Source organism: Leucopleurus acutus (assembly GCF_964270905.1).
Source record: "Leucopleurus acutus genome assembly, chromosome: 4".
Lineage (NCBI taxonomy): Eukaryota > Metazoa > Chordata > Mammalia > Artiodactyla > Delphinidae > Leucopleurus > Leucopleurus acutus.
The window spans coordinates 18,675,867-18,698,466 of NC_139146.1; the positions used below are offsets into that span (position 1 = coordinate 18,675,867).

The 22,600-nt window shown below is 37.2% G+C and overlaps 1 protein-coding gene across 1 annotated transcript in view; it reads right to left on the reverse strand.

The window, feature by feature from the left end:
• AFG2A (AFG2 AAA ATPase homolog A) overlaps positions 1-22,600 on the reverse strand; it is a 343,384-nt gene that overhangs the window by 314,702 nt on the left and 6,082 nt on the right. The window contains exons 2-9 of the mRNA XM_082838804.1: positions 22,339-22,460; positions 21,150-21,307; positions 17,555-17,613; positions 16,276-16,920; positions 15,190-15,319; positions 14,627-14,683; positions 13,010-13,133; positions 10,370-10,625 (exon numbers count right to left, since the gene is read on the reverse strand). Of these exons, the coding sequence (XP_082694930.1) occupies positions 10,370-10,625; positions 13,010-13,133; positions 14,627-14,683; positions 15,190-15,319; positions 16,276-16,920; positions 17,555-17,613; positions 21,150-21,307; positions 22,339-22,460 (1,551 nt within the window). The remainder of the gene's footprint in view (positions 1-10,369; positions 10,626-13,009; positions 13,134-14,626; positions 14,684-15,189; positions 15,320-16,275; positions 16,921-17,554; positions 17,614-21,149; positions 21,308-22,338; positions 22,461-22,600) is intronic.

A 22,600-nucleotide genomic window follows, 5' to 3' on the forward strand; every position in this document is an offset into this window, starting at 1 on the left:
ACGCAGTGGTTGAGAGTCCGCCTTCCGATGCAGGGGACATGGGTTCGTGCCCTGGTCCCGGAAGATCCCACATGCCGCGGAGCGGCTGGGCCCGTGAGCCATGGCCGCTGAGCCTGCACGTCCGGAGCCTGTGCTCCGCAACGGGAGAGGCCATAACAGTGAGAGGCCCGCGTACCACAAAAAAAAAAAAAAAAAGGCCTAGGGACAAGAATGAGCATAACACTTCAGAGATGATGCATCCCTGAAGAACAGTAAAAGACAAAATCTCTGTCCTTAAAGAGTTCACACTTAGAAATATGAAAGAACATGTTTTAAATAAACCTAAATCCATCTCTATTCGTTTGTAGATAATGTGAGAAGATGAAGTATGGCACACTGTCAGAAAGGGAAAAAGAAAATAAGGAAGATTACAGATTTGCAAAAGCTGTAAAAACATAACAAGGATACTGGAAATTCCTACCAGAGCCCTTCAGATTCTTTCTCAGTATGAGGTTCTATGATTCTAGACGCTGTACAGAGGTACTGTATTTTATACAAATGCTATTCTTGAAAATAACATAAGTTGAAACAGAATTTATATGAATAAAATGTATATCAGAGCTTATAAAGTTAAAGATCCTTGGAGCTATCATATTAATGCTAACAACCCTCCATGGTCCTACATGTGCCACTAGCTCAGATGTCACCTGACATATAAAACTTAGCTCCTCTGGCCATCAGTTATGTCATTTATTAAATGGAAAGATTAAAATATATCAGTATTTTCTCTAAATTATTTCCAGCTTTATTTTTTTACTTTTATTTTTTTGGAAAAGGTAGTCTTTTTAGTAACTGCTTTTGTCACCAGGTTAAGTCATGCAGTTACAAAGTAGTTAGAAATTTCTGAAAGGATATTATTGTTACAAAAAGAAAAGCTCGGGCTTCCCTGGTGGCTCAGGGGTTGAGAATCCACCTGCCGATGCAGGGGACACGGGTTCATGCCCCGGTCCGGGAGGATCCCACATGCCACAGAGTGGCTGGGCCCGTGAGCCATGGCCGCTGAGCCTGCGCGTCCGGAGCCTGTGCTCCACAACAGGAGAGGCCACAGCAGTGAGAGGCCCGCGTACCGCCAAAACAAAAAAAAAAAAAGAAAAGCTCATTCTTACATAAATAATATCTAGTACTTCACTGGGACACTACTGTTCAAAAGGCCCTGGCCAAACAACTCCCAAACAAAACAACCCCAGGTTGTTTCCAGCCCATTGGGAATGAAGCCATGTGCAGAAAATTCTATGATGCTAAGCTTAAATTATTGGACATCACCATTCCTCAGGAGGCCATACTAGAATCTATGGCAAGAAATTAAATTTTTAAAAATACACATATTTTTATAAACCAGAAGTAAACAATTAACTAGAGGAGCAAACGGACACATGTACATCATCAAGGAATACAGCTTAGGGCAAGCAATCTATAACATTTCCTTTCATTGCTAAGTTTAATTTTTAAAATGTAAACAAAAACAGAACCAATAAAACTATGTTAAGAAACACAGCGTTGAAACAAAAAAACAGGTGTAGCTAATTAAATGTGTCATTTTGCTTTCATTATTTTATGTTCTAATGATCTCAAAAGTTTTGAAATGGGAAACAAGTTGCAATGAAGAGAACAAAAGACAAAATGCCCCAGGCAAGCCTAATGCCAACACATTCTTTCCGGTATATGACATGTTCTCCTCAAGCCCCACATCACTATCCAGATATAATCACTTCTAGACAAGAGCAATTACTCTAAATTCATGCTCTTCAAGACCATCTGCTCCATATTCAATCAACAAACATCTTGCTCCATGCATATGGCATCCTACAATTTTATACTTAATGCTTGCTAAATAATGATGTTATTTTTTGAGCATGCAATTAAGTTCCTTCCTTAGAAACTAAAATTCATCACAGGAGTAATAATGTTTTTTAGAATTATTATCGACCCTACAGACAATTATATAAAGAAGTAACATGAAACACGGGCATCTGGATCTCAGATTTGAATTGTAAAAGTTAGGCATAAAATTTCTGAATAGTATATTCAGGCAAATGAAGACTGAAAGCAACTATAAAAATCTAAGTCTCTCTTTTTAAAATATACTTTTTCCTCAAAATATCAGAATTCCAGAAATGTTTTATCTGGAGTCTTTACTCTCCCTCAACTCAGTATTAAGTATAGACAAGGTGATAAGTATTACCTGATATATCACTGGGAGAGTTCCATTTCTCACTCCTTATTCATAGAAAAGAAATTAAACAGAATACTCTCAAAGAGGGTATTGTGGTTCTTGCGTTATTTATATTACAAATGATTGGTATAACTTAGACTGACTGCAGAAGCCAGGTCTATTACGAATCCCCTATCACTTTTAAAAATTGCTTTTAAAAGTAATAGCACTATGGAAAGCACCCTGGTCTCAAGACCTGAATCTTGGGCCAAGACTTCACTAACTGCTTGAGCTTGGATGGATCACACAGTCTGTACTCATCTGTGAAATAAGGGAATATACTAAATGATTTCTGATAGGGTCTTCTAGTTCTAAAACGACAGAATTAATTCACTTCACCAGTCCCAGGTTTTAACAAACTTTCCTAAAAATACAGCTTATAGTATCAAAATTTTAATATCAAATTATTTATTACCTGGCTTAGCAACCCTATTAAAATGCAGAGTTAGGGGCTTCCCTGGTGGCGCAGTGGTTGAGATTCCGCCTGCCGATGCAGGGGACACGGGTTCGTGCCCCGGTCCGGGAAGATCCTACATGGCTGCGGAGCGGCTGGGCCCGTGAGCCATGGCCGCTGAGCCTGCGCGTCTGGAGCCTGTGCTCCGCAACGGGAGAGGCCACAACAGTGAGAGGCCCGCATACCACACAGACACACACACACACACAAAAAAATGCAGAGTTAGGAACAAAAAGGATAGTTTGCTTATAGCACAATTCTTATGCCAACAGAGGTTGAAGATCTATGGCTTTGTGGACTAGAGCAAGGTCCAGGTAAGAGGAGAGGAACCAGGAAAATAATGAATATAGTCTGATATGATTTTGACTTGGGGTGGGGGGCGGGGGGGCAGCAGGCCAACTATATTTGTCCCTTTTTTTGGAAGGTACAAAAACTCTAAATAACACACCATTAAAACTGAAAAAATAATTTACAGTCACTATCTCTGTTCCTTCAACTTTCAATCACCCCTCAATTTATTGCGATCTACTAGAACTACTCTCTTCCAAGGCCCTCATGACCACACAAGTACTAAGCACTTGATGTCACTGTGGTCTCTATACTGTCGATCCTGGCTCCACTATTTATTTCCTGTGTGATCTTGGTGAAGTTCCATAACCTGTCTGACCTAAGTTTCTTCACCTATAAAATGAAGATAACCATATAAGGAATGCTGTAAGAAATCATTAACACGTGTGAAGGCACTTCAAACAATGGATGGCACCTTGTAAGTACTCAATTAGTGGTAACTAATAATATATTATTTCTAATTACTTCCTCCCTGAATCTTCTTCCCTCATTTGAGTCACCACTTTTTTGGGGTTCTCTTCCCACCTCTCTAGCCACTCCTCAGTCTTCTATACCAGATTTTTCCTAACAATTCAACCTTTGAATGGTGGTATTCCCCAGGATCCCTTCTTTCCTCAGTAGCAGGCTAAAACCTCCCTGATCCTTCGCAAATACAACACAACATATTATAATTTTACCTGTTACACTGCTGCACTTCTCTGTGCATCTTGAGCTCTAAGAGGAGAAAGTCCAAGTCTCTCTTATTCACTGACGTAGTCCCAGCACCAAGTGCAGTGCCTGGCTCAATAAATGAACGAAAAAATGAACTCTGTTCATTCTCTCTAAGTGACTTCATTCATTTCAATGGCTTCAGTCATAATCTAACTGGTGACAACTCACTAAAACATAGATCTAACCAAGACTCTCATCTCCAAAACCTGCAATTCAAAATCCTGCAGCTTAGACAATGTAAACAATAAAAGGGGTTAGAAGGTGGAGGACAGAGTGGGCAGGAAGAAGACATCGCAACAGTCTAGACAAGAGCAATGAAAAATAGTTTAAAATTTTTTTTTAAGCTGAAACTCTGAATAAATTTTGAAAACAGAGCTGACAGGATTTGATAAAGAGTAACAAAAAAAGGAATCAAGAATAACTCTTAGAAGTAACTTTTTTTTAGAAAGACTGATTTTTTTTTTTTAATTAGAAAGAAAACCTTTCCTTAGGTTTTCTACTTTTATAGCCTTGGCAAGGCAACTCAGAAAATTTTCCCCTAGTGAAGTAAATAGGATATATCACTTAGAGCTTAAACAGAATCAAAACTACCACTTGTTTTTCTGAAACAAACCACTCATCTCCAGTCATTTCAAATGAACAGCAGAACTAATATTAAGATACCCAATTCACTGACCAAAAAAAATTCTACTTCTCATATAATATCCATAATGTTTACGCAGTAGGAAAAATCCTAACATCACAAATATAACTATCACTATATTTCAGAATTACAAAACAGAGGGGAAAATTCATTGTTTTATGATATTATATTGCATAATTACTGCCTATTTATCCACCTACAATAATGAATAAAGATATGATCCCTTATGAAATGCATTAATTAGAGGATAATCATGATACATACATCAATTTAATTTTGTTGCTCTACTGCAGGGCTAAAGTGGACTTACATGTGGGACGACGTGGGTACGGGAGGGAAGAGACTGTAACTCTATGTATGACAGGAGAGCTCTCACATTCAGCAAGAGAATCTGTCAGGGAGGCACCCCCAAAATAAGCCATATCTATTTCTAGTCTGCATATTTCTATTGATGGGCAAGACTTTTACCGATCCAGATTCAGTAAAAGTCACTACTCTAGCAAGGTAAAGGATTCTGCTAGACTTCCCTGATACCACTTGTACTACAGTAACCAAATACTTCATAAAATCAGGAATACTGTCAAAATTCAAATAAGCACCTACCAGAGAAGTGCATAAATACACATAAAATATGAAATTTTTTTTTAAAAAAAGAAAGTGACACTTACCAAGGGCCTGTATAAACCATGAACACTGCTATCAGGCTATACTTCTAAACCTCATAAGAACTCTTTTAAAAATGTTATACAAAAAAAAAAGTTATCCCTATTTAGCAGATGAGGAAAGAGTTCAAGAGGTTAAATGGCTTGCCCAGTGACTCCCAGCTGATAAGGGATAGTGCTAGCATTTGAAACTAGAGCTCACCATAAGCTTTCCACAAAACCCTACTATTTCCCTGCATCTTGTTTAAAAATATTGAATTTTTAAAGAATCAACATTTTAATTCTAACTTAGAAAATAACATTGGCAGAATTCAAAAATGGTGGAAAATGTTAGAAAAAGAACCTTTCTTAAGAACTGGACTGTACATAGGAGATCCTCCATAAATTCCTGTTCAAATAAGCTAGTGAAGGGTGGGAGGGAGGACTAACAGCTATAAATATCTGAGAACCCTGCTGCAAGACAGATAACATTTTCCATTTCACAAGAAGTTATGTTATAATAATTAGATTCAGTATTTTTACTAGACCTACGTAAGTGTAATAATGACAAAATCATTGTTTAAATAAGAGTTTTAATTCTTCCTGTTCTGTGATGGTATCTTATCAAGGCCCAAGCATTTGGTATGAACATGTTGAAATGATGTGTAATCAACAAGGATGCTAAAGATAAATTCTTAGAGATGTGAAGCAAATGCTTCCTTCCACTGTTAACAAAATGACCGAGACCTCTTCTTGAAGAAATCAAGCTCTATTTATATTCACTCTCCTGAAATGGCACAGGCAGCCTTAGAAGGATAAGTTTATAATAAATCCCTGCATTTGGAAAACATTGTTGCTAAGCATCTTCTAACATTCAGCAGAGTTTATATAATTCATGTCTCCACTGCATAATTAACATTTCATGTTTTCTAAAAAAGTGTGGTATGCTTATCTATGTTGTTAATTTAAAACATTATAAATTTTGAGGGAATTAATAAAAGGCTATGCAACTAATTAATTAGAAAGGCAGCCTAATCCCAGGAGGGATAAAAACATAGACATTAAATGTCAGGATGTGTCAGAGTTGAGCTTATAAACAGCTTGTCTGCTTGAGATAAAACATTTCAAAATGCAGCTGCTCTTTGCTTAAAAAGGTGAGCTACAAAACATTAGGCTTTTGGACAAGTCACGACTTATCAAACCACACTCTAACTCAAAAATTAATTATAAAGAAAACATAAGATTTGAAAATCAGTTTCACACCCAACCTGCAACATTAAACATTATATCTGCTCAGATAATAAGAGATCCAATTGTTGAAAGCAATACTACAGTAGTATTTCCAACTTTCTTATTTGTTATGGAGACAAAGTTTAAAAGTATGGAAAATATTCAGTAACACTAGAAAAAAAGATTAGAAAAGTTGAGAGCAATCACACTGCAAAAGACACAGCATCACCCTTACAAACTCTGGAATAGATTGCAAACCTTCGGTCCTCTGGAAAAGCACGCACAAACATATATACTACAATGATTTTGATCTTTTGTATTAATAACCCACAAACAATAACCTTAAGATTAACAAAACAATCAGTAACATAGTTCACTTAGGTTTTATGAAATTCTGAATCACTTCAATGTATGTAATTACTAGACACCTGTGCACCATTTTATTAAAAATGGCAGAGCCTCCCCAACTAGAAGCCAGTCCAGGAAAAAGGAAAACCACCAGACAGCCAACACACCAAAAGCTCAAAGAACATACATGTCCACAAATCATAAGAAAGCAAATGTTCTAAGAAAAACACATGTCTACATTCCTACTTGTATTCTTAAGTGTTAATCCTTAACTACTTCCTTAATTGGGGCTTTCTATCTTTCAGAATTATTTTTCATTTTAAAGTTTTATTCAGAACCATTATATATACCTGCAAGACAAACTAGGACACTCATTTTCTCCTACAGTCAGAGACTAAAATGATACAGTAGTATACAGTAGTAGTAGTACAGTAGTACATTACTATCACATAAAAACTCTAGGAAGAAACTCAACACTATCAGTGAGAGAGTCAGAATTACATTACCTAAACTAAATGCAGTTATTTAAATCAGTTACAGAGAAATCTCCAAAAATCAGAGAACTGGTTGGCCTAGATCAGTGGTTCTCAAAGTGTAGCCCTTGGACCAGCAGCACTGATTATCACCTGTAACTTGATAGAAATGCAAATTCTTGTACCCCAGCTGGACCTACTAAACCAGTAGCATGCAGCCCAGAATTGTGTTTTAACAAGCTCTGCAAGTGATTCTTATACAGGTTTAACGCAGGAGAACCACTGGCCTAAATTAATGATACATTTCCTATTCACAGGGAAGGACAAGACTGGCTACTTCAAATCACTTGGAAAACATTATAAATACTGATTCCAGTTCCCCACCTTCTTTATTCAATTAAGTATGGAAAGTGATTGAGTGTCTGTGTCTGTGTGTGTGTGTGTGTGTGAGAGAGAGAGAGAGAGACAGACAGACAGAGAGAGAGAGAGTGTGTGTATGTGTGTGTGTGAGCGTGGGCACGCCTGCATGGGAGTGTGCATGGCTTCCCAGGTGAACCTGAGGCATAATGAGGTTTTAAGAACCAATGACCTGGGAATTCCCTGGTGGTCCAGTGGTTAAGAATCCGCCTTCTCTTGCAGGGGACACAGGTTTGAACCCTGGTTGGGGAACTAAGATCCCACATGGGCAGGGCAACTAAACCCAGGTGCCTCAACTACTGAGCCAGCGTGCCTCAACTAGAGAGCCCACGTGCTCTGGAGCCCGTGCGCCAAAAGGAAGATCCTGTGTGACTCAACTAAGACCCAACACAGCCAAAAATAAATAAAATAAATATTTAAAAAATTAAAAAACAAAAACAGGGGTTCCTACCTTTAAAAAAAAAAAAGAACCAGTGACCTATGTCAGTGGCTCTCAAAGTGTGGTCCCCACACCAGCAGCATCAGCATCAGCTGGGAACATATTAGGAATTCACAGGTACCAGCCCAGACCTACTGAATCAGAAACTCTGGGAATAGGGCACAGCCAGCCATCTATAATTTACTAAGTTCTCCAGGTGATTCTGATGCACAATAAAGTCTGAGAACCTCAACTCCAAGTGATCTGTCTGGAATTGAGAACATGTGAAATGAATCTGAATTCTGCAGAAAAGAATAAATAAGAGACAGAATTAACTTGTGTACTCAGGAATACATCTCTTGGAGCTGGAGTCTCTCACTTTCCTCACAAATTTGGAGGTCAAGGTGCCTTATTTCCTAGATAAGCCAGTGGGAATTCTCAAGCTGTCCACTTACACACAGCACAACTGGTGAACAATGAAAATGCCTCCTAAAAAGCACTGGTTTTAAGCAAGATGTATTTAAAGTCCACAGTCAGAACCATAGCTGAGAAATCTTGTCAGTGGGAAGCCAAAAATTGACTGGAAATGTTCAAAAAAATAGCAGCAGTTATTTAAGGCACCACAGAACACTACCTTGTCTACTGCTACCTATGAAGGTAGCAATAACCACTTGGAGTTGTTTCCTTAGCACAGAGCAGGGATTTCTAAAGTCAAGAAAGGACAGGAGGAGATGAAGCTCAACGGAGGTTTAAAGACAAAACTAAACTCAACTCTGAAGTGAATAAATATTTTTATTACTCTACCAAGAGGAGTGGAGTGGTAATTACATCTCATTATGTCTCCCAGTTTTCACATACACTTCTCAGATATGTACTGAGCATACTGCTTCTAAATATTAAAACTTTACCATGACTCTTTTTGTAAAAAATATGATTCTAACTTTGTGTGTAATTCTAAGGTCAGTGTAATAATTGTGACTGCTTCTACTTGTCCAAGGGCATTTACTATGTTAAAAAAAAAGAGGGGGGCACAGCAGTTCAAACTTCCCTAGACAGTCATTTTAAAAGACTAAGAGCCATCCAACTTTTCCCCTAATAACTCCTCTAAATTTGAATTTAGTTAGAAGGCAACATTAAATGTTCAATTCTTTTTACCTAGAACTAGGAGAATACGTAGTTCAAATTTACTGTATAGCTGAGTTTTTTCTTCCTATGCTCAATGCACACATTAGGGGTGCCCTTGTATATTCAATAAGTGAGATATGCCCATTCTATAGCATTTGGAGCAAAATTCGACTATTTTTAATTATAGAGTTTAAGTTGTTTTATCTTTCCTTCTGAGTCACACTATTAACCAAATGTATAAGTTAATCAAGTCCTTAGTCAGACTGTTTCAATGAGAAAATGCAGTTAACTTCACAATCAGCATTAGTCTGCTTTGTAGCATTATTTCTAAGAACATTGTGGGAGAAAGCCCTGACTAACCACCTAAGTTTAAATCATTCAGACACAAAAGAGAAGACAATGAAGAGTGGAAAAGCCAGGTGTATGAAAGTAGCTAATGAGGCCAGGCCAGGTTTAGTGCCTAACTTGGGTACTTCCTTGTTATGTTCTAGATCATCCTATCCTTCCTATCCTTCTTCCCTGCCCCCCTTACTTTCTTCCCTTCTTTTTTTCCATTTATTTCTTCTTCTCCCTTATATCCAAGGAATGTCATATGTACAAAGGCACTTAAGTATCATCTACCACAACCCCCTCAATTTACAAATGGGAAAAACTAAGGCTCAGATAAGGCAAAGAACTTGCCCAAGACCACAAGATTGATTTTAAAGGTATTTTCTACTCAAAATCCATTTTCTACTATACACCCCTGCCTCTTCAGAAAAATCTCTTGCAAAAATTCTCGCACACTGTTCTTAAGCTTTATTCTGCTATATAAAGTTAGAGAACACGACTGCATAACACAACATACACTAGTATTTAAGACAGTATACACAAAACTACATATTTTCCCAACTGGACACTTTAATTTTAAGACTAATCTTTTTAAAAATTACCTTCTCAAAATCTGATTCATTGCTAGATTAGGGGAAACAGAAGATCAGTTAAATGCCTGAAAATCTGAAATTATTAAGTCATATTAACAGCAGTTAATATTTATTTACTGCTTGTATATGCCAAGTACATCCTTTTTTTAAGTGTATATTTTTATGTGTATATTTTTATTTTTAGGAAGAGGGATTAAGAGTGATTCTTATTTCATTTTTATAGTTTTCTGAATTATCCAGATTTTTTTCATAAAACATATATATTTTATGATTAGAAAAAAATTTAGCTATTCCATTAGGAAATAAGTGAGATATAAATTATCAGTTTGTAAATAAACCAGTTATTAAATCCATCAGTACAGAGTCACTACAGCAAATCACTCTCACCTGCTTCATTACACAAGGCTTTCAAGTCTGCTCCAACGTATCCATGAGCATTATTTGCCAGCTGTAGCAGTTCAGCTTCAGTGAGCAAATGGGGCACCCTTCGAAGCAGTTTCTCGAGAATATCTAGCCGGTCTTGTGCATTCGGAACTCCAATCTCAATTTCTTTATCAAACCGTCCAGGTCTTCGAAGTGCAGCATCCAAAGCATGGGGACGATTTGTGGCCCCAAGAACCAACACCTGTCCTTCACTTCCCTCCTAACAAAACAAAATTAAAATATATTACAGGGACTTCCCTGGTGGCGCAGTGGTTGAGAGTCCGCCTGCCGATGCAGGGGACACGGGTTCGTGCCCCGGTCCGGGAGGATCCCGCATGCCACGGAGCGGCTGGGCCCGTGAGCCATGGCCACTGAGCCTGCGCGTCCGGAGCCTGGTGCTCCGCAACGGGAGAGGCCACGGTAGTGACAGGCCCACGTACCGAAAAAAAAAAGAAAAAAAAAAATATATATATAACATATTCTTCTAAAAGTAAAAAAATTTTAAAAATACACACTCGCTATATAGACAAGGATAGATCTAACTAGGCTAAGTCCTATCCCTTATTTCTCAAATTTTGTCATTCATCCCATATTTCCCAAAGCTCGGTCTAAATGCTCCCTTACCTAGAAAGTTTTCCAATACTTAACTATCTACTCTAAGTGATGTCTCTCCCACTTCTAGCATCCTAACTACACAATTCTCATGAATAACAACATATATACCCTATACCATAGTTTTAATTTGTTTAATTGTTTTAAGTTGTCCTTTTCCCTACTTGAAAGCAAAGATTATGACCTACACGTGTTTCAAACAGAACAAGGCTCTATTACGCAGTTGTCTAAGAAATCTTCCTCACATTCACTGTTTCTATTTTGTTTTGATAAATATTCAAATTCCTGAAAATAGACAAAATATAACCAACACCCAAGTATCAGATACCCTTGAATACATACGGATTTTTACTCTGAGAATAAAATCTGGAACAACAAATTATAAAGAACTATGTTCACAATGAGCCACCTGTAGAAATTATCCAACATTCTACTCAGATGACCCAAGTGTAATCTCACAGAGACAAGCTTAATTGGAATGTGATTTGAAGTAAGAAAACTCAAACCTAATCAACTATACTGGATGTGCCAACAGGAAGTGCACGGATTACAGTGAACCTATGAATTATGAGTTTAGAAGACAAAAATACAGGCCCTTAAACATTTTCAGGCGAAAACATCAGTGTCACATGCTCCCAGTCCTGCCCAAAGGCAAGAACATCAGTTCACAGCAGGTCTATCCCAGTGGCAGAGAAAGAGGTAGCAATGACATAGTAATTAAGATCCTCCAACACAGAGCCTCCTGATTTCCTACTCACCAAAATCCATTCGAATTATAATACAGCTCTCCACATATATTTTTCTTCAGGATGAAAAGAGAACCGTTCATAAACAAAGTATTTGGTCAGTTTAATAATTATACTTTTTTCTTTTTTAAAACTCTTTTCATTGAAGTATAGTTGATAATAATTATACTTCTTATCATAAATGGACGAACTGGTGTCCCAGTTTATGTAACAGTCTCTTGTGAGTGTTGTTATTATGGATCTATCCTCAGAGCTCCACTATCTCCAACATACTAACAACACTGAATCCCCCAGCTTTGTAAGTTCAGAACCGAACCTGGGACATTATGATCACACCTAGGTAGTGCCCTAAGACTGAGAACCAGATGGTCATCCAGCCTCCCGCAGGTTACAACCCTTCTCTTATGTTACTCTTAAAATTGTAACACAGGTTAGCAAATAATAGAGACAATACCAAACGTTCCCGTTATTTTCACGTGTTCAGTTTCTACCAATAGTCAGTAAAACCAAAAAGTTCGAATTGCCCAGTTTTTCAATGTGCAAAAGACTGGGGACTCCATGATTTCTATAATTTCTTTTGGTTCTGACATACTATGATTCTAAAAATATGAGTTATTTACAATCTTGCATAAGAAGTGTATTCTTCTGATAAATGCCTAACAGGAGTCTGAGAGAATTTTTCTTCATTCCTCTTCCCTATTAGTCCTATGGATCTCCCTTTCATAATCAGCACATAGTTTTTATTAATATAAGACTGTATGCACTATCAAAGAATCTGGTAACATGAGTAAATTCTTTTTAAATGTTGTACAAACACATTTCCCATTATTCTCACTTTCTGTCCTTTCACTTGCCCAACTTAGAGCCCCCAAAGAATCAATTTTTACAAGAGTAATAAGACTTACTCATGAAATTTCTTAGTAAATTCCCCTTAAATTTAATTGCTAAATTTTCCTTACTGACTTGGGCTTCAGGTTTTTAGGTTAACACCATTTATTATAAATCTATCATTGTATATAATTTTATATGCTAGAAAAATATGCCAGGTTATACTGTCCTAGCTGTTACTAAGAAATCATGAAGAAAATTATTTTATGGGTCTTTCCTCTAGTTTTTACAGCTAATATTTCTTCCTTACCCTAGAGTATCCAAAAAACTCAGACATATTTGACAGTTTTTGCCACTACATGCATATTATTAAGAAAATAGCCCCTCCTACAGAAATCAATACTGGTGCTGTACTTACTGAACCAATACCATCCATCAGTGTTAAGAGTGAAGCTACAACTCTTTTTTCCACTTCATTCTGAGCCCCTTCTCTTTTAGGGCAGAGTGCATCCAGCTCATCAATAAAAATAATTGATGGGTGCCTAAAAATAAACAAGTAAAATGAATTCTCTAATATATATTTAATTTTTAATTGATATGTTGCACTGCAGTTAAAAAATTGAAATTGTTTTAATTTTTTGACTGAAATGCAATGCATCAAATTTAGGATTTAATTAATAATATTAAAGACAAAAGCAATAGGATGTTAAGCTGAAAAATCTTAGATTAATTCTAGTCTAAATTATTAACTCACCAATATCACATTCTAGTAGATCTGCCCTCAATAAAAAGTAGAGTACTGAGAACATGTATTGCTCATGAGATGACAGTCTATGCCCAAACAGAACTTGCCCACTAATGCCCACTAAATTGCTATGCCTGGATCACTTCAGAAGCTGAGGCCAGTGATGCTATTCCTTGGAGATGGTTTAAAGTTCCAAGGGATAGAAAGTAGAAATGCTCTTTTTTAAAAATCTACTAAAAAAACAACTTTCAAGATGACCAATTCTCCCATACAAAGATGTGAATTCTCTTGTAAGAGGAAGTCTCAACTTCCAGGAACAAATTAATAGTGACAATAAAAACATTCTAAACAATAAGGTATACCACTGATTCTCAAATCTTCAGTATTTGGAGTAAAGACTACTTATTTTATCTACTGGGGGAAAAAACTTTAAAAATGGAAGTTTTGATAAGAGGGCAGTAATTATGGTAGGTTACATACCAAAACAATGAAAGAGACATAGCCATATTATGAATAAAACTACATTAGACCAAGTTACAGGCCACTCGTTAATACTCCTTGCAATGTAACAATGGTAGCCTAAACTGAGAAATGATTAGTAAGAATCATTTTTAAAGCAAAAGATTTGTCACTTTGAAGCAAACTGTAATAAAACAAAGTTTTAAGCCTAAAGGGCAACTATAATAGTCTATTGAGATTAGATGTACCCAAAAGAAAGAAAATCATAAATTTATATGCTCAAGCAAACTCACATGACTTATCGGACAGCACTGTCTTAATTCTTTTACCTTATGTAATTTTTAAAATTGAGATATTGACATATAACATTACTTTCAGTTACACAACATAATGATTCAACATTTGTATATACGTTTCGTGAAATGATTACCACAATAAGTCTAATTCACGTTGTCTCCGTACAGTCATAAAATTTTTTTTCTTATAATGAGAACTGTTTAAATCTACTCTCTTTGCAACTTTCAAATGTGCAATACAGTACTATTAACTACAATCACCGTGTTGTAGATAACATCCCCATGATTTATTTTATAACGGGAAGTTTGTACCTTTTGCTACATTATGTAATTTAATAACTTATTTCTCACATTTCCAAAACAATATTAGATAGAATTAGATTAGATAGAACCTCATTAAACTTACAATCTACTTCCAGTGCTATCACTATTATTTTTGTTCTATTCTTTCATGCTTCGTATAAAGTACTACTATCTCTACTTTCATTAATACACCCTGGACTACTAATTCTAAACATCCAAAAATAAAGAATACCGCAGAGTGGCTTCAGCAAATATCTGACGTAACCTTGCTTCAGTCTCCCCATAGAATCTGTAACAAATAAAATACATTTAAAGACCAACTCTTATCATTTTTAAAGCTCTGTCTATAAAAGCTCACCTGACTTTTCAAATATTTCCACAATACTTAATACTACTTTCAAAAATTATTTTCCAAACTTAATGTTTATACACATTAAAAAAAGCAAATTAAAAATATTTCAATGTGTGGGCTTCCCTGGTGGCGCAGTGGTTGAGAGTCCGCCTGCCGATGCAGGGGACACGGGCTCATGCCCCAGTCTGGGAAGATCCCACATGCCGCAGAGCGGCTAGGCCCGTGAGCCATGGCCACTGAGCCTGCGCGTCCGGAGCCTGTGCTCCACAACGGGAGAGGCCACAACAGTGAGAGGCCCGCATACCACACACACACACACACACACAAAAAAAAATTTCATTGTGTGAAATATCCAGACAGAATACTATTGAGCCATTTTTTAAAAACCACATTTAAGATGTATATCTAATAATATTGTTTAGTCTATTAAATTATGCACTTACTTGCTAATAATTTCAGGGCCATTAATTACAGAAACATAGGCACCAACTTCATTAGCAACAGCCCTGGCAATCATTGTCTTTCCAGTACCTGGAGGGCCATAGAGCAACACTCCTCTAGGGGGAGGAATTCCTAGAAGAAAAAGCAGAGAACACTGGATGCAGCATTACTAGGTTGCTTGTAAGTGTTGTCATATGACTTCAAACACGAGTTATAAAATAAATTTACCTTGCACAAAAACTAAAGTAAGAGTCAGAACTTCCCTTTCCCCATAGAAAAATGTACTAACTAGCCCAAACGCTGATCTCAAGCAATGACTTTTTCTCTCTCTGTAGACCCAAGCAGGTCAGGCTGGTTAGTAAAAAAACTGGTTTAACACCCACACTATTGACATGCCCCATCCCACACAGCACAGTTCAATGATCAAAAAACAAAGCCCAAACAACAGGAAGGGCATGCAAAATAAGCCACCAACCCCAATTTTTATCCAACTAGCCATCTCAGAGAATATAAGCCTTACCAGGGTTCCTTTTATATGTGAATCCAAGTATTCATTTTATATATAGATAGATAGATAGATATAGATATTCATGAAAAAAGAAAAAACAAAAAGCAGAGAAAGACACGGTATGCACCAAATATATGCAGAGGATCTGGGCAGTTAACAATGCAGAAGAAGCCCTGAGTTTTCTAAAAGCCAAGTCACTCCCTTAACTACTTGTTTCAATGCAGAGAGATCTGCACCCAGCTACATTTCCTAACAAAAAAGTTTTATCCAAACTATTTAAATGTTTATTTTTTTAGTCATTACGGCTAATCTAGCATGACAAGATACTTACTCTAGATCCAATACAAACAACTGTGGAAGTGTGCAGTTAAGAGAGACAAGGCTACAACTAACTCACATTACAACCTGAAGAGACCAAGCATAGAAAAAGGCCGACTTAACTGGCATCTCCTACCACACCTCCCACTCAGGAAAGAAAAACAGGAAAAGAGGGTGAACAATTATTAGATAAGTGAAATGAGCCAACTGCTTTTAGTATGAATTTAACATTTCTGGGTGTAGTACACTGAAGAAATCATACCATAACTCTTGAAAAGCTCAGGCTGTTTGAGAGGTAATTCAATTATTTCTCTAATTTCTTTCAGCTGACTATTTAAGCCACCAATCATGTCATAAGTTACTTTTAATTGGTTGTCTTGATCTTTTGAATTTGTACGAATCTTTGTAAAATTGACTCTTGTTGTCGAAGAAATAAAATAAAAGGTATCGGTGTTGCACTGTGCTCCCACGCTGGGTGACTTTAGCAATCTCTCTTCATTGACAGGTTGCTCATTTCCTTCTCTGGCAGACTGAGAATGACGTTTAAGACCTGTGACTGCCTCTAGTCCAAGTCCACTTCCATTCCCAGGACTCTGTGTAACACCTGACAAAACACCACCAGCTTTATTTATCATTCTGCCATCTCCTGGTTTGTAAGGAGTACTGCTTGATGTTGGGTTTTGGGGCACTTCCAGACCTAACTGGCTTAGCTGTAAGGATATATCCAGGGTACTAGTTTCCACACTGGATGGCTTGGAGGCCATTCCCCGGGCAACAGTGTCAGAGTCATTCTGAGCCCTTCTCAACATCGCGCCATCTGCTCCTTTCACTCGCAACACTTGCAACTTGCATGGTCGTCCATAGAATGTACAATACAGAAAGTTGCCTGGTAAAACAATCTTGCCATCTGGAAAACAATTTATTAAATATATACGTTAGCACAATTTTTCACCCATTTAAAGTTTAAATAGCAATTTATTTCATCTATTAACAAAACTATCTGACTGAAAAGACTAAATCAAAGATGGAAGTATTAATAAAACAACTGTTATGAAAAACAGAGGACCTAATATTCCCCTATGATAGGGCACTATCTGGAGACAGAAGGTCAAGCTAATTCTCTGAAATTCTCTACACATTTAGGATTCTATCAGCTATAACCCCATAGAGGCAGGCATTCCATGTTCAGTAACAAACCAAGCTAAAATGGCACACCTACACCAACACTCCAAGATAACATACCTGACCAGAAAGAACAGAATTCAAGGGTTAAAAGTCTTAGTTCTACCACTGACTTTGCTCACAGTTAAGTCAAAAATTCTCTCCACTGCTCAACTACCAATCAATTACTTGGCAGTTGGGGGTGGGGGGCGGCGGCAGATACTACATCCCTATCTTAAAAGGACGTTCATTCGTTGAGAATATTCTCTACACTATTTTAAAGAACAGCATTATGTACACAAGATCTCAAAGACACATCAGTTTATTTGCTGCTGCCTTGCTTTTTAACATTTAGAAAACATATGAAAGAGACATCTCACCTAGTTTTCTCAGAAGACAAGAAGTCAGTTGTTCTTCATTAATATCTGCATTTTTGTCACTGTGAAGGGTGGGAGAAATAAAAACCAGCATTAAGTACACCAGAAACGAAAATGTAATATAAAATGACATGTACACAGTTGTGATGTAGACCTAATCAAAAGAATCGTTAGTTTACAATCTGGAAATGATTTATACAATTTTGGAATAATTTACACTTTTTAGATACTTCTTATAGCCATGAAAACACCATTTGCAATTTGGTGTCCCAGTGGCCTAAATCAGTTTTCTTTACTATCTTACACACCACACACACACACCCCTATATACTCGGGTATATACATGTACACACGTGTGTACATTTATGTACTACATCTGTGGATTATAGGAGCAATAAATCACAATGAAAAGTATGTGTTTTTTATTGTGTGTTATAGTCAGAAACATTGGAAAAACACTGGCCTCAACTAATCATTTCCTTTCTGAACTTGCCCAGCTTGGAGAAAGGCTTTTATTAATAGCTTACTTTATTCTCTTTGTATAATTTATAAATTATCTTTAAGGAAATTTAAATCCTATAGAGTACGTTATCTGAAGAGGTAGAAAAAAAGCGGAGTAATGGTACAGTGCAAGTTTATGCTAGAGAAAGGGTATGCCTAAGAAAAAATGGAAAAGCCTTCTTCTGACCAAAAACTGTGTCTTCCAGGAAAATTGCTTGTTTGAGTACAGGAAACATGCCTAAAAATCATTACACTTGTAAAGAAACACGTTCTTAGAGAGTTCTCAGAATATGTGCATTTTCCCTCCTCCTCCGTGTGTAAGCAGCCCATATCAGCAGAGGAAGCCTACAGTTGCGAGCTCTGCCAGAGATCACAGAGGGAGAATGGTTTAGCTCAGGAAAAGGTGTATTAGCAGGAGCATCTGGTCCAAATCTAAGCCTTGCTCCCAACCACCTTATCAGTAACAAAATCAATACAGCCAAACTACATTATTTGAAAATTCCGTATACAAATTCACCTACTTGCTAAAATGTGTTTATAACCCCAAAATCAATACTAGCAGAGCTTTGCCAGTCATTTGTGGATGAGCACAGAGCAGGCAAAAACTGTAACCCAATACTTTCCCAGCTGAGGCTGAAAAAGGCCTATTGTTTCAACTCTCATTCAGAGGTGACCAGAGGATGGAAGCTGGGCAGGGTAGGGAGCAGTGCAGTATGGCGTGAAAAGTTCCAGCTCTGGCACCACACAGAGGGGGTTTGCATCCTAACTCTGGCATCTGTTAATGGGGTGGCCTCAGGCAAGTCACTTAATATTTCTGAGCCACTTCTCCTCATTTGAAAAATAAAGAAAATAGAATCTACCAGAATGAGTTGTTTCAAGGACTTAAGATTATAATCTACATAAGATAAATATTTTCACATATTTATATGTGTTAAATAAATACACACATACATATAGACAGACACACACACACACACACACACACACACACACACACACACACACACACACACACACCCTCCCTAGGAGCAACAGTTCAGTATTCGCTAATTCAGTATTTGTCGCAACGTCATGGAACACAACTACCACCAATAATGAGAACCAACTGTGTATTCATATAAAAGAGAGAGAGAAAAACAAGGAGAAAATTTCATGAATCAACTGCGTGTATAAACTAAAGAGAAGATTGTACATATTTCCTTAAATACTTAAATTTACTTGTTTAAAGAACTCTGAAACTACTTAAATTGTTTTTATTTATTAAACTTTGAAGAGAAGATATTTGCAAATATGCAAAATATGTAAAACGATCAGTTTTGCTTTTAAAAAAGCACAGATAAAATCATTTCCACTAGAAGGAGCTCTAACATTAATATTGATAATAAATTTTTTCAGATACAACTGAAGGATTTAAACAGCAGACTAAAATAACTGATTCTTCTTATTGGAAATTAAGTTTCTTGTCTAAGTTCTTCTGCCATGTTTAAAACATAAGGTTCTTTAAAATAAAAAACCAAGTTTCCATTTAAAACATATACAGTCCCTCTATGGTAGGTAATCATTATCACCTAAGACTGCTGCGCCCTCAAGAGGTCACATTTGTTAGTAATCATCAAAAACCCAATCAACTGATTACTGCTACCTAAAGCACTGTTTTAAAACAGTATGAAGATTAATCCTGTTGAACCTGAATTAACTAAAAAATTACCATAAAATAATGGGCAAGTTACTTCTCCTCACTGAGCCCATTTCCTCATCTGTAAAGAGGGATAAATATGGATACCTTGCTGGATGTTTAGAGGACTAAATGAGAGAAGAAAAAGAGGAAAGTGTGGGTGTGTGTGCTAGTACACAGCTGACGCTCAACATATGTTCTCTTTTCCTTTCTGGCTTTTTATTTTGTTGCTCGTTAAACTGTTATTCAATGCACTGAAGACATTTTCCTGTTTTTAAAAGAAAAAATACACCAAAGCTTAAGCTTGGAATCTACAAAAGTAGAAAAGTGAAGAAAACTTTTCAAAATCAAGCTAATGACTGAAAAATGTTTTGTGATTCTGGCATATAAAATTCCCCAAGTTTTTACAAACATGATATTAAAGTATTAAAAGATTTTTTATTTTTTGTGGTACGCCTCTCACTGTTGTGGCCTCTCCCGTTGCGGAGCACAGGCTCCGGACGCGCAGGCTCAGCGGCCATGGCTCACGGGCCTAGCCACTCCGCGGCATGTGGGATCTTCCCGGACCGGGCCACGAACCCGTGTCCCCTGCATCGGCAGGCGGACTCTCAACCACTGCGCCACCAGGGAAGCCCAAGATTTTTTTTTTTTAAAACAAATTTTGATAAGACTTGTATATGCAAACTGAGTAAAAATCCTATTAGATACAGAACATTCAAGAGGATGGGTGATATACTTTAACCATATTTGTCATCTTTGGTGGGGGACTATTTAAAAATTGGATAGATATAATTGTTTTATTTGACCAAATAATCAATGAGTTAAAATACAGAATCAGGTACACTTCGCTTGAGCAGTCTTAATTAAAACTTGTTTCTTGCCAAATCACAGTAATCTATTCCTGTCTTTACGACTGTAAAAAAGACAAGAAGCAAACCAAGATAAAAAAAAAACCTGTTAAATATCCATCAACAACAATTCCTCTCACCTGAAATGTCAGGGCATATTCTAGTCACGGGACATTAGCGAGTCCATAGTCCATAAATCACATAGCACCCATCTAGCTTGTGCTGTCTGACACAGTAGGCCACTAGCCACTCACCACATGTGGCTATCAAGTACTAAAAATGTGGCTAGCCTAAATTGAGATATACTACAAGTGTAACATAACACACTGGATTTTGAAGACTCAGTTTGAAAAACAGAATGAAAAATCTTGTTAATAGTTTTTTGTAGTTATTATAAATTCAAATAAGACTTTACATATACTGGTTAAATAAAACATACCATTACAATTACTTTCTCTTTCTCTTCACTTTTTAAATGTGGCTACTAGAAAATGAAAAATTACATGTGTGGTTCACATTTGTGACTCATTTGGGCAGCACTGATCCAGACAGTCACCAAAGAAAAGAGCCAAACCTGAGTGCCACGTCCATTTCCTCAGCCTGCAGCACAGCACCCAAAACAGGCTGGACGTGGATGGCATCACCAACCCTCACACCCACATTCTTCTGTGCCATTTCACTCAGGCCAACCTTGCCTCCAGGAAATCCTGCCACAGGCCAGGCCGTATAGACCTGCCCAGAACATAGGAAACAAAAATATAATAAATATTTGTAGAATATCATTCATTTATAAGGAAGAAAACTAAGCACAGTCAAGTACATGGATCTGCAAAACACAGTCCGTACCCCAAAGGAGTTATGATTTGACATCAGTTACAAAAAAACTATTTTTTTATAAATATTACATCTCTTTTGTGAAGATTAGGAATAATACCACAGTGAAAATGGTGGAAGAGCTGAAAGGTGGATTTAAGAAAAGAGACAAAGGCATTAACAGGTGATAAGAGAAAAATGAGAAAAAATACTGAAGGCAAGCTAACTGTAAGGTAGTTCAGTCTGGAGCATAAACTACATCTAGGAAACAGCGAGTGACCCAGTACAAGAGCTCCATGGGAACCTGGTTCTCAACCGACTTAAATGGTAAGGGAGAAACTCAAAGATTTCTAGCTCCGGATAACAGGCTGAGCTCACACATTTATAGTCTTCTCTTCCACAAAACACAGTAAAGGATGTTTTACAGTATAAGCCCAGAACAATGAAAGGAATGGGAGGCAAGCCATCAGCAGATATAAGACTGCAAAACATTTTGAGGGGACCCCACTGGATGAGAGAACATTGACTGATGAAGCAGCAGCAGAAGACATGGCAGAGTCAGAGGAAGAAAGCTAAGCTGCCAAAATGACCCAGGAAAGGTTCTGGACTTAGAGTCTCAGGTATGATGAATGGTAGCCAGGACAAACGGAGGGTAATCAAATATTTACATACAAAACAGATGACCCAAAATAACATTTCTGTGAAGAAATACAACTAACAGACCGGGAGAAATAGGGCTGGTAGTGTGTCACTACCTCTGGAGGAAAGGCTTCTTTCTATATCATGGCACTTAGGGCCTACAACTCAGAGGGTATCAAAGGAAGGAAAAGTTTACATAGATGTGAGGGTCTTGTAAGATACAGCTTTTCATTTATTACTGCTTGTGTTGAAAATTAAAATCAAAAACATCTGAAATATTTCTAAAGTAAGGAAATGAAAAGGACTCTCACCTCTTGCTTTCCATCCAAACTGGTAAGCAACACTGGTCGACCAATACATATGTTTGCAGACTTCATGGTGTTGAGTCCAAGTTGAACAAGGGAATTCTGGAATGCTTTAGGAACTTTGTCGTCTACCAAGAAGGAAAAGAAAATTATTTTTGCACTATTTGTAACTGAAGTTAAAGCATGCTTTCTTTTGGAGTAAATAAAAATCCTTTATCCACATGACCATACGAATGCACTTAACAAACCCTGGAGAGACTACTGTCCC